Source organism: Hippoglossus hippoglossus, chromosome 3, assembly GCF_009819705.1.
Source record: "Hippoglossus hippoglossus isolate fHipHip1 chromosome 3, fHipHip1.pri, whole genome shotgun sequence".
In the NCBI taxonomy this organism is placed as follows: Eukaryota; Metazoa; Chordata; class Actinopteri; order Pleuronectiformes; family Pleuronectidae; genus Hippoglossus; species Hippoglossus hippoglossus.
In genome coordinates this window covers 29,092,652-29,105,086 of record NC_047153.1, presented here as the reverse complement: position 1 = coordinate 29,105,086, position 12,435 = coordinate 29,092,652, and the positions used below count along the sequence as shown (strand labels likewise).

At 38.7% G+C, this 12,435-nt stretch overlaps 1 protein-coding gene across 1 annotated transcript; it reads left to right on the top strand.

Moving 5' to 3' along the window:
• Positions 1-19: 19 nt before the first annotated feature.
• LOC117759364 (mucin-5B-like) lies at positions 20-12,069 on the top strand (the record flags this gene model as incomplete). Its single annotated transcript, XM_034581436.1, has 21 exons — positions 20-156; positions 924-1,062; positions 1,252-1,362; positions 1,722-1,791; positions 2,001-2,138; positions 2,855-3,019; positions 3,190-3,284; positions 3,375-3,501; positions 3,717-3,972; positions 4,428-4,506; positions 4,769-4,873; positions 4,989-5,140; positions 6,934-7,072; positions 7,408-7,518; positions 7,761-7,937; positions 8,520-8,759; positions 9,256-9,412; positions 9,586-9,714; positions 10,307-10,454; positions 11,596-11,639; positions 11,731-12,069. Coding segments are annotated over 21 exons (2,943 nt in total), but the record flags the coding sequence as incomplete, so codon positions are not given.
• Between the last annotated feature and the right edge of the window lie 366 nt (positions 12,070-12,435).

Here is a 12,435-nt window from a genome sequence, read left to right as displayed (position 1 = left end):
CTGACAATGAAGATTGTCATGTCCCTCCTCCCCCTCAGGAAAAGTGTTTGATGACATCAGTAACACTGGCTGTATTGTACAGTCTCAGTGTGCATGTCTGCACAACAACAAAGTGTACCAGTCAGGAGAGTCGTACAATCACAGCTGCAGATCCTGGTGAGAGGAGAACTACATTTAACTTCATTGAGTCAATTCAATTTTCAATTCAATTTTCATTGAATCGCTTTCACTTCAAAATGCTGATCCCTCAATTGACCAAAGATTGATATGAACAAAATGTTGACAATGAGTACAATTAGGGTCTTTTCCTTTATTTCCTTTAATATAGATAAGCAAGAACCAAACATTTATTAAAAGTAGGCCGCACCATAAAACCTGCTGGACGTTCAATGGTCCTTCATTCGTAAGACAACATTTAAGTGATGTACAACATGAATTTGGTCAAATGTGAGAGGCGGAACCTTATTTGGACACTGAACGTGTGAAGAAGAGGAATTAATTTCGGAATGTTTTGAAATATATGACTTACAACTAAAGTAAATAATAGCACTCTGCCGATATCTAGAGTTTGTTCAAAGCATTAATGTCACACCTTTGTCGACTTACACCAACTGTTACTTTAATATAAAGTAAGGCCCTACATTTCCTCCCTATTCACCGTTGATGTGGATAAATGTTAATTTTAGGTTTCAGTCATTGTTAATTTGTTTGTTTTGTTTCTCTAACCGTTCCATAATTAGATTTGGCTGTAATGAAGCCGGCTCAACTCTGATTACTGAAAAAAAGTGGAGCATTGTAAAATAGTTCTCCATATATTTAAAAAACTGTTGCTTAATCATGTTGAGATTACTTTAGGGAATTTAATTGTCATGACATGATAACACTGCTGAAATAATACTGTGTGTGTGTGTGTGTACTGACAGTGAGTGTCAGGGTGGTAAGTGGAAATGCAGTGAAGAGAACTGCCCAGGAACCTGCTCTGTGGAGGGAGGAGCTCACATCAACACCTTTGATGGAAAAGTCTACACCTTCCATGGGGACTGCTCCTACATTCTGGCTAAGGTAGACACTGTCATCAGGAACACTGCTTCTCTACTGCCACATACACAACAGGGTTACACCTTATACACACAACCCTCTCTACATGGCATGCACCATGCTATACAGTAACAACAGAGAAATCTCAGTGTGTCCTGAACCAGATTGGTGTTTGTTGTTGGTGATGAGCTTTGTTTCTTATGTGTGTTGCAGCACGCTGATGGCTCCCTATTCACTTTGCTGGTGGACCTGCTCAAGTGTGGTAAATCTGAAAAACATACCTGCCTCAAGGCTGTGACACTGTCCTTATACAACAATTCTGTGGTAAGCTCCAGGCACAAGAACACGTGCACATACACACAGTCGTGTCTCCATGACTCCTGAAGACAATACATTGACTTACATTGATTTCCTGGAGACTTTCTCCAACCATAACCATAGTTACCCTCAACTTTATCGTAAGCTTGACCTAAACTTAACCTTAAAACCTTAAAAATGTCTTCAATGATTTTTATAATGTGGCTTGCTTCTCCATAAAGAGGAAAAGACAAGTCCCCATAATGTGACTGTGTAAACAGATTTAGGTCCCCACAACATAAGTAATAGCAAAGCTTTAAACAGACACCATCATTACCGTTGGACTAATGTTTGATGTAAACTCAAATGTGTCTTTCCACAAACAGGTTGTTAAAATTCAGGAGTCCGGGCAGGTCTTTGTAAACAACATCCCTTCTCAGCTTCCACTTTTCACACGTGAGTTACTTTAAATCATACCATAGTTGTTGTTTTTTAAGAGTCATTTGTGGGGGCTCTATTCTACTTTCTTGAGTGCGGAAAAAAGATTATACCACGCTTTAAGAGTCTATGAATTAAGGAGACACAGTAATTATATTCAAATATCTTTGAATGACTGGACAAGTTGCTGTAAAACTGAGATTTTCAATGTCTCTCGACTACTGCAGCGGATCTGGGTGTCTTCAAGCCATCATCCTTCTACATGGTTATAAGCACTAAATTGGGCTTACAAATAATGGTCCAGCTGGTGCCTCTGATGCAGGTCTTCATTACAGCTAATCCTTCGCTCAAAGGAACAACCTCTGGTAGGACTTCATTTTATTATAAAAAGCTTCCTCCACATTTTTCTTTAAGGTTTAATGGGTACTTATAATGCCTCTCTTCGTTTTTGTCATACATATATATATATATATTATGTTACAATGTCAGATGTCCACATTACATTTTCATACAATGAGGAAAACAATAGTAATGTGTGTAATAAATCCTCAGCCATCACATTTGGTCATACACTCAATGCAAAGGTTGTTCTCCCATAACAGTCTACTGAAGTATTAAGAAAGGTGTTTAATGCACTGAGGGCACAGATGACATCTGATCACTCACATCACTTTCTGGGGTGGCCACATTCTTCTTTCTGATTAAACACTAATGTGTTGTTAGCCACACTGAAGGCCCACTTACTCAGCTGATGTCTCTGACCTGCTACGGTTTTATAATCAACCAAATGTATTTTTACACTTGGCCACCAACACACTTTCTAAATTAAGAAAAAAAATTGATTTTCTTTTTCTTTCTAAATGAGTGAATCTTATTTTGGCGAGCTGCATGCAGCACCTTAATGTATCCAGAATAAGTATAACCCCCTTAATCTGCTTTTTTACCAGTATTTACAAATGTCAATCAACCACTTAAATTTAGAAACTAACAGTGGAAAAGTGTATATGTTTGTTATACTTCACCCATATTTTCATATGGGTAAATGTTTGTGTTTGTGTAAATCTGTGATTTTATCCATTAGGATTGTGTGGGAACTTCAATGACAAGGTGACTGATGACTTCAAGGTGATGAGCGGGCTGGTGGAGGGCACCGCTGCAGCCTTTGCCAACACGTGGAAAACCAGAGCCAGCTGCAAAGACATGAAAACAACTTTTGGACACCCCTGTAGCAATGGCATCAACAAGGGTATAGCTCTCTTTACATGCTTTGTCATGGCACATCATATATTGGTTATCACATCATATTTTATTAAGCCATGCCATGCCATACAATGCTATATTTTAGAGTTACTCATGTCATTTTCAGGAATATGATGTTATTTAACAACTTCATTTCTGGATGTTTCTGTGTCTCAGAGAGTTATGCCCGGTACAGTTGCTCCAAACTGACGGATCCTATGGGAGTGTTTGCTCCTTGCCACTCTGTCATTAGCCCCACCCCGTACAAAGATGTAAGTCTGCACACACAAAGCTGGAATGACAAATAGACTAAACAACCGTACCCTTGTTCATGTGTCTGTGCCCACAATGTCTCCTCACAGAACTGCATGTATGACAGCTGTAACTGTGACCAAAGTGAGGTCTGCATGTGTGCTGCAATCTCCTCATACGTCTATGCCTGTTCAGCGGCAGGAATCCACCTGACTGGCTGGAGGTCGACCATCTGTGGTGAGCGAAACCACGAGGGCTCCTTTGTTTTACTGTGGCAATTACTTTTGTAATAATCTTTTGTGATGATCATTTAATGTAGGGTCCATCTGAGACCTGGAGGACTCACCTGCACTTTATACTCTATGGGCCTGTGCTTTTGCCTATTTGCAACAATGAATTTGAACTACATGAAAAATATAATTAATCTCTGAACTCTTTTTCTCTCCTACCAGGCAAATTCAGTGAATCTTGTCCAGCAGGAACAGTGTATGCCTATAATATGACCAGCTGCATGCGTATGTGCCGCTCCCTGAGCCAGACTGATTACTCCTGCCAGGTCAGCGTCCCCACAGTGGACGGCTGTGGCTGTAATGAGGGAACCTACTTGAATGAGGAGAGGAAGTGTGTGACCAGGTCACACTGTCCCTGTTATGATAAAGATTCCATTATTCCTGCTAAACAGACTATCACCATAGAGGAACACACATGGTAAGTACAGAGGGCAGTGGTGCCAACAGTTGAGCTTTAAGCAGTCACTAACAACAGTGTGTTTTATAGGTAACAATTACCAGAGGCAGCTGGTCAATAGGGGGCGTTAGGGCGCTGCCCCACCATTCTTATCATGAGGAAGAATCACATACAGTCAAATTTTAGCTCCAGCTCCTCTTCAATACAAGAGATAGGAGCCTTTGGGGCGCAGGAGAAATGTGCCCAGAGGGAAATAAAAAGAACTCTGAAAGTTTGTGCTGGGATGTGCTCAGTTTTACACTATTTGTCACGATGCGCTGTGGAATACAATAAGTCGCCCATGTAGGGTAAAAAATATGTAATTTCACATTCGAACAGCAATACAAAATGTATTATATAGTGGACTATATAGTGATTAGTGAGTGATTTCAGACACTAACTCTGTTTTCCACGTCCTCTCATACCTGTACTAACAGCTCCTGCAGACAAGGAATTCTCAGCTGCCCAGGAGGAGCACCTCTATGTAGGTTTGCACATGTGGACCCTTCAATCCCTGTAATTCAGATCACAGATATTAGCATTTATTGAATTCAGCGATTGACTCCTACAATCTATTTGTGAATGAAATAATGACCGATAGCTAAAAAGGCATTCTTTTCAAGATCATGAAATCTCCATGCAATAATGAAGCTATTTATGCTGAATTAGAGGAAATTGTTGAAGGAATTACACACAAGACAACTGGAAATTTTGACATGATCATAAGTCTGTTATAATGCAAATAAAGCTCATTTGAATTTTGTTATTTACTACACAGCCAATATGTACTTCCCCCATGGTATATTTCAACTGCTCCGAGGCTCAACCCGGGACTCCTGGTATTGAGTGTCAAAAGAGCTGCAGCACTCTGGACATGGCTTGTGTAAGTACAGCTCAACACATATACACACTCACACACGTCAAACATTTAGACACACATGGACATATGCAGATCCTGTTTGCTGACTCCCTCTTTTTGCTCTCTCATCTAAATATAGATCAGTACAGGCTGTCTGTCAGGCTGCATGTGCCCTGATGGCCAGGTGTCAGATGGATTAGGTGGCTGTATCAAGGAATCCAAATGTCCATGTGTGCACAACGGAAAGATCTACCAGCCTCAAGACACACTGACGGTCGACTGCAACACCTGGTCTGTACAGTGCTTTACATACATACCATAATACTATGTACCTGTATGGGAATACACACATTAAATATCTCTCTCCCAGAGCTTATGAACTACAGGGATTTGAGATTCAGAAGAAATGACACCAGTCAAGATATAAAATACATTACATATATTATTCATATAGACAATATGTGTCTGTAAAAAACAACAGACATAATATTGCAAAAGAAAAGTGTGTAATCTAACACATACATAGATCTCCTGTATTATGTAAGACTCATGAGTCATGTTAGGTTTTTCGTAATAAAACCATGACTTTTCTCCTTGGTTCAAACTTTCATTATTACTTAGTATAATAATAAAGCCTATAATATAACTAAATATATACTTCTTATACAGAACTTGGTATTTTACTTAACAATACACATTCAAAAAATTGGAGGCTTTGTGACAAAATTTCAATTACTGTAATTATTTTTCCCAGTGTATCTAAGATAGTAAAAAAAATTGATTAAAAAAGAAATTCATCACACCCTCTCTTAACATTGATGTCACTTATATTTAACATTTAGCTTCTTAATTTGGATTGATAAAATAACACACCTGTATAATATTGATGGTGTAATTGTTTACTAAATAATTACTGATAATTTACTGTAGATGTATTACTGTATCTTCTTCCCATCCTTTTTATCTTGGATATTTTCAGTTTTTACCCAGTTCTAAAACGTTATGTATTCCTTTAATTACATTAGTTCATGGTTTGTACGTGGAGACAAGTAACCCATGTGAGTCTGGTTGTCCATATTTAAACTGTACACCCTCAAAGAAGTTAATTTTTTGAATTTATTAACCACAAAATAGTATTTGAATTCTTTCAGACCATTTTTTGTCTTGAAACCAAATTGATTTATCAGATCATTGTTCTTCTCTGGGGACCATGTGATGCATCAATTTTGTGAGGTAAAGAATGATACAACATAGAGTGGCAGGTTCCCTCTGGTGTGTTGTGATGGTGAGCTGATAACCTAGTTCTGGTTTGGTGCCATGCAGACCTCATCTTAGTGAAATGTGTTGTTGTCCAGCATTAGTTGTCCTGTGAGGGAGATCTACTTAGAAAGGCAGCCCTATCTTTTTTTAACTGACTCCCCCTACAACCAGTTAGGAAGAACCTTGCTCAAAGGTATGTGACAAAATAAGGACACCACGCATAGTCTTTAAATAACAAAAAAAAGTTTTAATTAACTAAATAGCATTAATGCAGTAAGTGTGTGCGTGTGTCAGTCTGTCAGTGAAAGAGTGACAGAAACTTGCAGGTCTTCTTCATGGCCTTCTGAGGCCAGCATGGTCAGTTGTGTTGAGCCCTAAAACAAAGAACACACAATTTAAACAAAGGGCCAAGTTAGGGTTACTGTACCTCTGAGGCCGAAAACTGTGCTCAAACAGACAATGGAAAATAGTTCTGTAAATACTGTAAAATTATTTAGATTTTTAAATAAATAGTCAATAGGTCTAAACATATTTTCCACAATCTAATGTTCACATATATCAAAATAGTTGCTTGATTTGGTGCGATCGAGAGGTGGTGAGAGTGCATTTGTTGTCATTGTACTCAAATCTGCACCAAGATTGTTGTATTCTTAACTCAAGAAAAATGAACTATGGTAATGACAGATACTTGCTGATGATTCCTTGTAAAATAAGTTCTCCTAAAACATGCCCTACATTGCTGTAAAAAAATGCAGTTTCTGTAATTTTCCTCTGCAGGTTTACATGACTGAACGTTTGTCTCTGTTGTTTGTTTGTCTCCACAGCTATTGCACTGAAAGGAAGTTCAAATGTACCGAAAAATTGTGTGATTCTGTATGTGGGATCTATGGAGATGGCCACTACGTCACATTTGATGATAAGAGGTTTGACTTCAGTGGACAGTGTGGATACACACTCCTCCAGGTAAAGTGGCAGACGGGTAGATAAGCAGAAGTTAAAGTTGAAATCCTTTAGATGTTAGCTCTGTTGAATTTAGCATGAAACCTAATCATAGCAGCAGCAAAATATAATTTAATACAGCAGCAACATTTTCATGGGCAACTACTTTCTCTCAGACATACAACATATGAGCTGCTCAGTCCTTTTCGTCAGTACCTGCAATACTTTAAATGGATGTGCCACTACCAATAACAGCTACTATTTAGACAGATATGTAGAGAATCTAAATACACTGAGTAGCTTTTGTAACTTAAACAATGGTTTCCAGTAATTGTATTACACATCTGTGCTTTACTCAGGACTTCTGTGGTACTGGTCAGAGCAACGGAAGCTTCAGAATCATCACTGAGAATGTTCCATGTGGATCCACAGGAACTACCTGTTCCAAGACCATCAAGATCTTCCTGGGGGTAAACAACCTTAACACACGTGTGCATGTGCATGTTCTGCCTCAAACACTAGATCACAACCTTAACCACTAGGGTTAAGCTAGGACTATGGATGAAATTCTAGCAGGCAGTTTCTTCCCAGGTTTCAGGAACATGGGTCAGAGTTACAGGGAAACATTTTTTTTAATTATCTATTAAGATATGATTACATCTTGAACGTCAACTTACTGTTGCAGTAATAACTGCATGTTTGATACCCACAGGATAATGAATTCCAACTTAAAGATGAGAACTTCCAGGTGATAAAGGGCAGCAGCAAAGTGTTCCCTGCTCAGATACACAAGATGGGTATTTACCTAGTGGTAACGATCAAGGCAGGACTCGTGCTCATGTGGGACCAGAAGACCAGTCTTTTCATTAAACTCAGCCCAGATTTCAAGGTAAGTCAACAAGTCTATGTTACAACTAGCTTTTGCAAAAGTTAAAGTTACTTAAACAAATTCTATTCAGTCTGGCTTATTGTCAGGATACATGAAAATCTTCATGGACCTATCGGGTCATGTGATTTAAAAAAGCAACTTTTGTAATATTTTTGACAGTGCATTTTAAGAGGACAGTATGGTAAGTAATGCAGAAATATCTTCAGAGCAGGATATTTGTTTGAAACAAAAGAGCTAAAAGGAAAATTAAATTTGGACTTGACAAACTGCTCAGAAAAACATATTTAAAGTTTAAAGTTGTACGTTTTTAATATGTACCTAGCCTCAAGAGAAAATTGACCACTTCAACTTTGAATGAGCTTAAATCATTTTTTTATTAAGAATTGGGCTTAAATTCTCTGTGTACATTTTATAACGTTTTTACACAGATGATCCATGGGGTTGAAGAATATTATGCACAAGAGTTCCAGCCCTTTATAAAGTGGACAGTAATGGCACCAAATGAAAATGTCACACACAGTGACAACAAACAGATCACATTCTATCATATAGCAGTAAATGTCATTGGTTCCTCCCTCCCAGGGTCAAGTCTGCGGTTTGTGTGGAAACTATGATGGCAACAGCAGGAATGACTTCACCACAAGCTCTCAGGGGACCGTGGCCGATGTTCTCGAATTTGGTAACAGTTGGAGGGTTTCCTCCAGCTGCCCCAGCGCCCAACTAATCAGTGATCCCTGTTCCTCAAACGGCTACCGGGCAACCTGGTCCCAGAAAAAATGTAGCATCATCACCAGTGTCACCTTCCAGAACTGTCATTCACAGGTAACCAGGGTGATAACAAACATACTTTATAGTATAGATTTGCACATACACAAAACTATTATAATGTATGGGACAGTTTGAGTGGTCATCAAGACTAGAAAGAGTTAAATAAAAAACAGAACCTTTACCATTTTACAAATTGTATTGTTCCTTTGCAATATTGGGTCTAAATACTCTTTGCTTATTGTGTTGGTCAGGCAGGTGGTCTGCCAATCTAGCTGCAATATAAAAAATAAAAAAATTGGTCCATAGCACGGTATCTTAGAAACTATATGCTTGACTGTCAAGTATTTGGACTGGACATTTACTGTCCCTAGTAGATGATTCCATATGATTTTGGTGATTTCTGACATTCTACACCACCATCACCCCAGTATTTCTACTGGTAAGATACTGGTGACACTGCTGCTAATAATAATGTTAGCATATTTTAACATTTAACGTTTTTGTTACCCTGCACTTTTTTTGCTTAACATTAAAGTATTGTGTATTCAAGGTTGACCCTGGACCATACTTTGATTCTTGTGTGAGAGACTCTTGTGCTTGTGACACCGGTGGGGACTGTGAATGTCTCTGCACTGCTGTGGCTGCCTATGCCAAAGCTTGTAATGAAGCTGGAGCGTGTGTTAAATGGAGAACTCCAAAAGTGTGCCGTAAGTTTGGTCACCATTACACCAGAACATTTTGAACTACAGGATTTAAGGATTTAGGGGCACTCTTGGGTGCTAAAAAGAAACCTTAAATTGTGTGTTTATCCAAAAAATAAATAAATATATTTGTCATATTAAGTGTCACAAGCTAAGCTAATGCTCATTTTGTCTTACAGCTATTTTCTGTGACTACTATAATGCTCCTGATGGTTGTGAGTGGCACTACAGGCCTTGTGGAGCTGCCTGCATGAAGACATGCCGAAATCCATCAGGAAACTGTTCGAACCTCATCACTGCCCTGGAAGGTGCATTAGACAGATCTCTTGGCATAAATCTTGACTTGACACTTCTTGATTAGATTTGTTTGACTCTTTGATTGGGCAACTGTGGCTCAAGAGGACAGGCAAGTTTCATACTCAGAGGGTTGGTGGTGTGATCCCCAGCTCCTACTGTAATTACAGTATATCCTAAGGGTAAGGTGTCCTTAGTCAAGAGACTGGGCCTACAGCTGTTCCCAACGGGTAAAGGGAGCACTTTAGATGGCGCCTCCAATTAGGTTTGAATAGATTTATATGTTATACAATGGAAAGCGTTTAGAGTGATCACGTTTGCCAAATTGATCACTATAAGCAGGTGACTACTAAAACCGAATGGCATAGCTTCTGTATGAAGCTTCTGCAGAACTTGAGGGAAATATCACATTGGGTACTGCTGTATTTGTGCATGCGCACACACACACAAACACTCACTTCTCTCTCTCTCTCTCTGTCTCTCTCTCTTGCTGACTCGCCAACATACACACACCGACATCATCTCAGCTGTCCCAAGCTTTTTGATCCATATAAATGGTTGATCACTGTATCCGTCATCCCTATATCTACTGTAATTGCTTTGCAGGCTGCTATCCACATTGTCCTCCAAACCAGCCATACTTTGATGAAGACACCATGAAGTGTGTTAAATGGAACCAGTGTGGTTGCTATGATGATAGAGGTACCCATTACAGCGTTGGAGATGAGGCTCCATCAAACAACTGTTACACTTGGTACGTCTCATACACTTGGAATGATTAATCTCAGTTGATGACGCTTCTACGCAAAAATGAAAAACTAAAAGAAAACGAATATCTCCCGGTGAAAAACATCATACAGTTTTGCCACAAATCTCTGTGTGAAAGGGAGACTCTGGGTAAACTCCATAGCTAATTGTCGAGATTTTACCTGGAGATCATGCCTGAGTAAGGCAATGATGGGTGTGCAAGAGGCCACTATCTCACTTCAAATCATTCAGGTCAGATTTTACTGACGGAAAGAACACATAGAAAAAACAACCTGGAATGGCTATCAAGGATAAAATAAATATACTTTCTACCTTCTTTCATTACACAGTTTAACAAAAATGTTGGAGGATATGAATAGAAAATTACCAAGAATTGTCCAAGTGGACAAATATGCCAGATGAATTGCAGACCTGTTGTAAAGAAATTTCGTGGAACATGACTGAATTTTAATGGTGACTTTATGATCACTGTTTAAATGAGGTATGCAAACTACAAGGGTGTGTAGGTTTGTTAACAACTGAAATGTAATATTTTAATTTCCTGTCCCTGGTACAATATTGATTGTAGAAATAGTTTCTGAGTGGCCCGCAGATTCATACAATTTTGCAATTGTGGACACCAAGTGCATTTTCCAGTTGCCTAAAGGTCATTATATCATGCTGTGAAAAGTTGTCTTTATCAGCCATGGTATAATAACTTGAATTGTGTGTCTCCACTGAGTTCGCTTTTGATAGAGAGAAATAATAATACATTTTTGATGAACGTGAGAAAGCTGAAGAGCTGTTAACTATGACAATACAGTACACATGTAACCTGCGACTTTAAGTAGTATTTACAATTGTTTTCATATTTTTTTGTTCTGTCACAATTTTTCGTATTTTATAGTCTGGATAACTTTCCTCCAAAATGACACATAAACCCATTACACCAACAAATAGGAGTGGCTTGAGCAGTATTTAGAGGGTCAATTGAACATCAACCAATTTATGCTAAAAATTTACATTTTGAGATATGCAGGCCTTGTTAATGAAATGGTATGATTTATAATTTGGACCCAAAAGTTTGCAGTTTGTGCATGATATGTCAAAAAGCAATGAAATGGCATCTGTTTCCCTCTGTTCCAAAGCTCCTGTAAGGTTTCCGGAATGTCATGCAGCTACAACATGAGCTGTAAGTACACATTTTTTGACACATACACACATGCACATACACAGAGACACATTGATATTTGCCTTAATAAGATGATACTCTTGTTTTGCAGCCTGTAAATGCTTCGTAAACGGAAAATACTACGGATATGGGGAAACCATCTACAGCACGACGGATGGGCTAGGAAACTGCATTACAGCTATGTGTGGGGCCAACGGGACTGTAAATAGGAAAGTCAACCCTTGCTTAACGACCACCACACCTGGCCCTACATCAACGCCCTTTACGTTCAGCACAGGTGGAACAACGACAGGTATTACTATCTACGCAGCTTAGCGAATACATTTAACTGCTATTTAATTATTTTGTTTTAGTATGTACAAGAAAAATAAACATATAAAGAAAAAAGTATATATAGTATTTAACATTCTTTAATAGTCATACAATAGGTGTGCATATAAATATACATTGTAAAAAAAATAACTTCCACTTAAAAAATGTCTTATTCTATCACAGTTGGACCAACAATATCAACAACAGAAAAAGTTGAGACAACAACATCAACTAAATCCACCACCGGTCCAGTGACAACTGCTACCACAAGTGTTGTTGAGACTACAACCGCAGTGCCTGTTGTCACAACACCAGGCCCAGCAACAACACCAGGCCCAGGAACAACAGTTGTAACATCAACACCAACTGTAAGTACCACTACCACTAAAGCAGCTACAACAACAACGGAAGGAACTACAATCACACCTGGAGAAACAACTACTTCAAAGGAAACAACACAAGGAACAGCTGAGACAACAGAAGC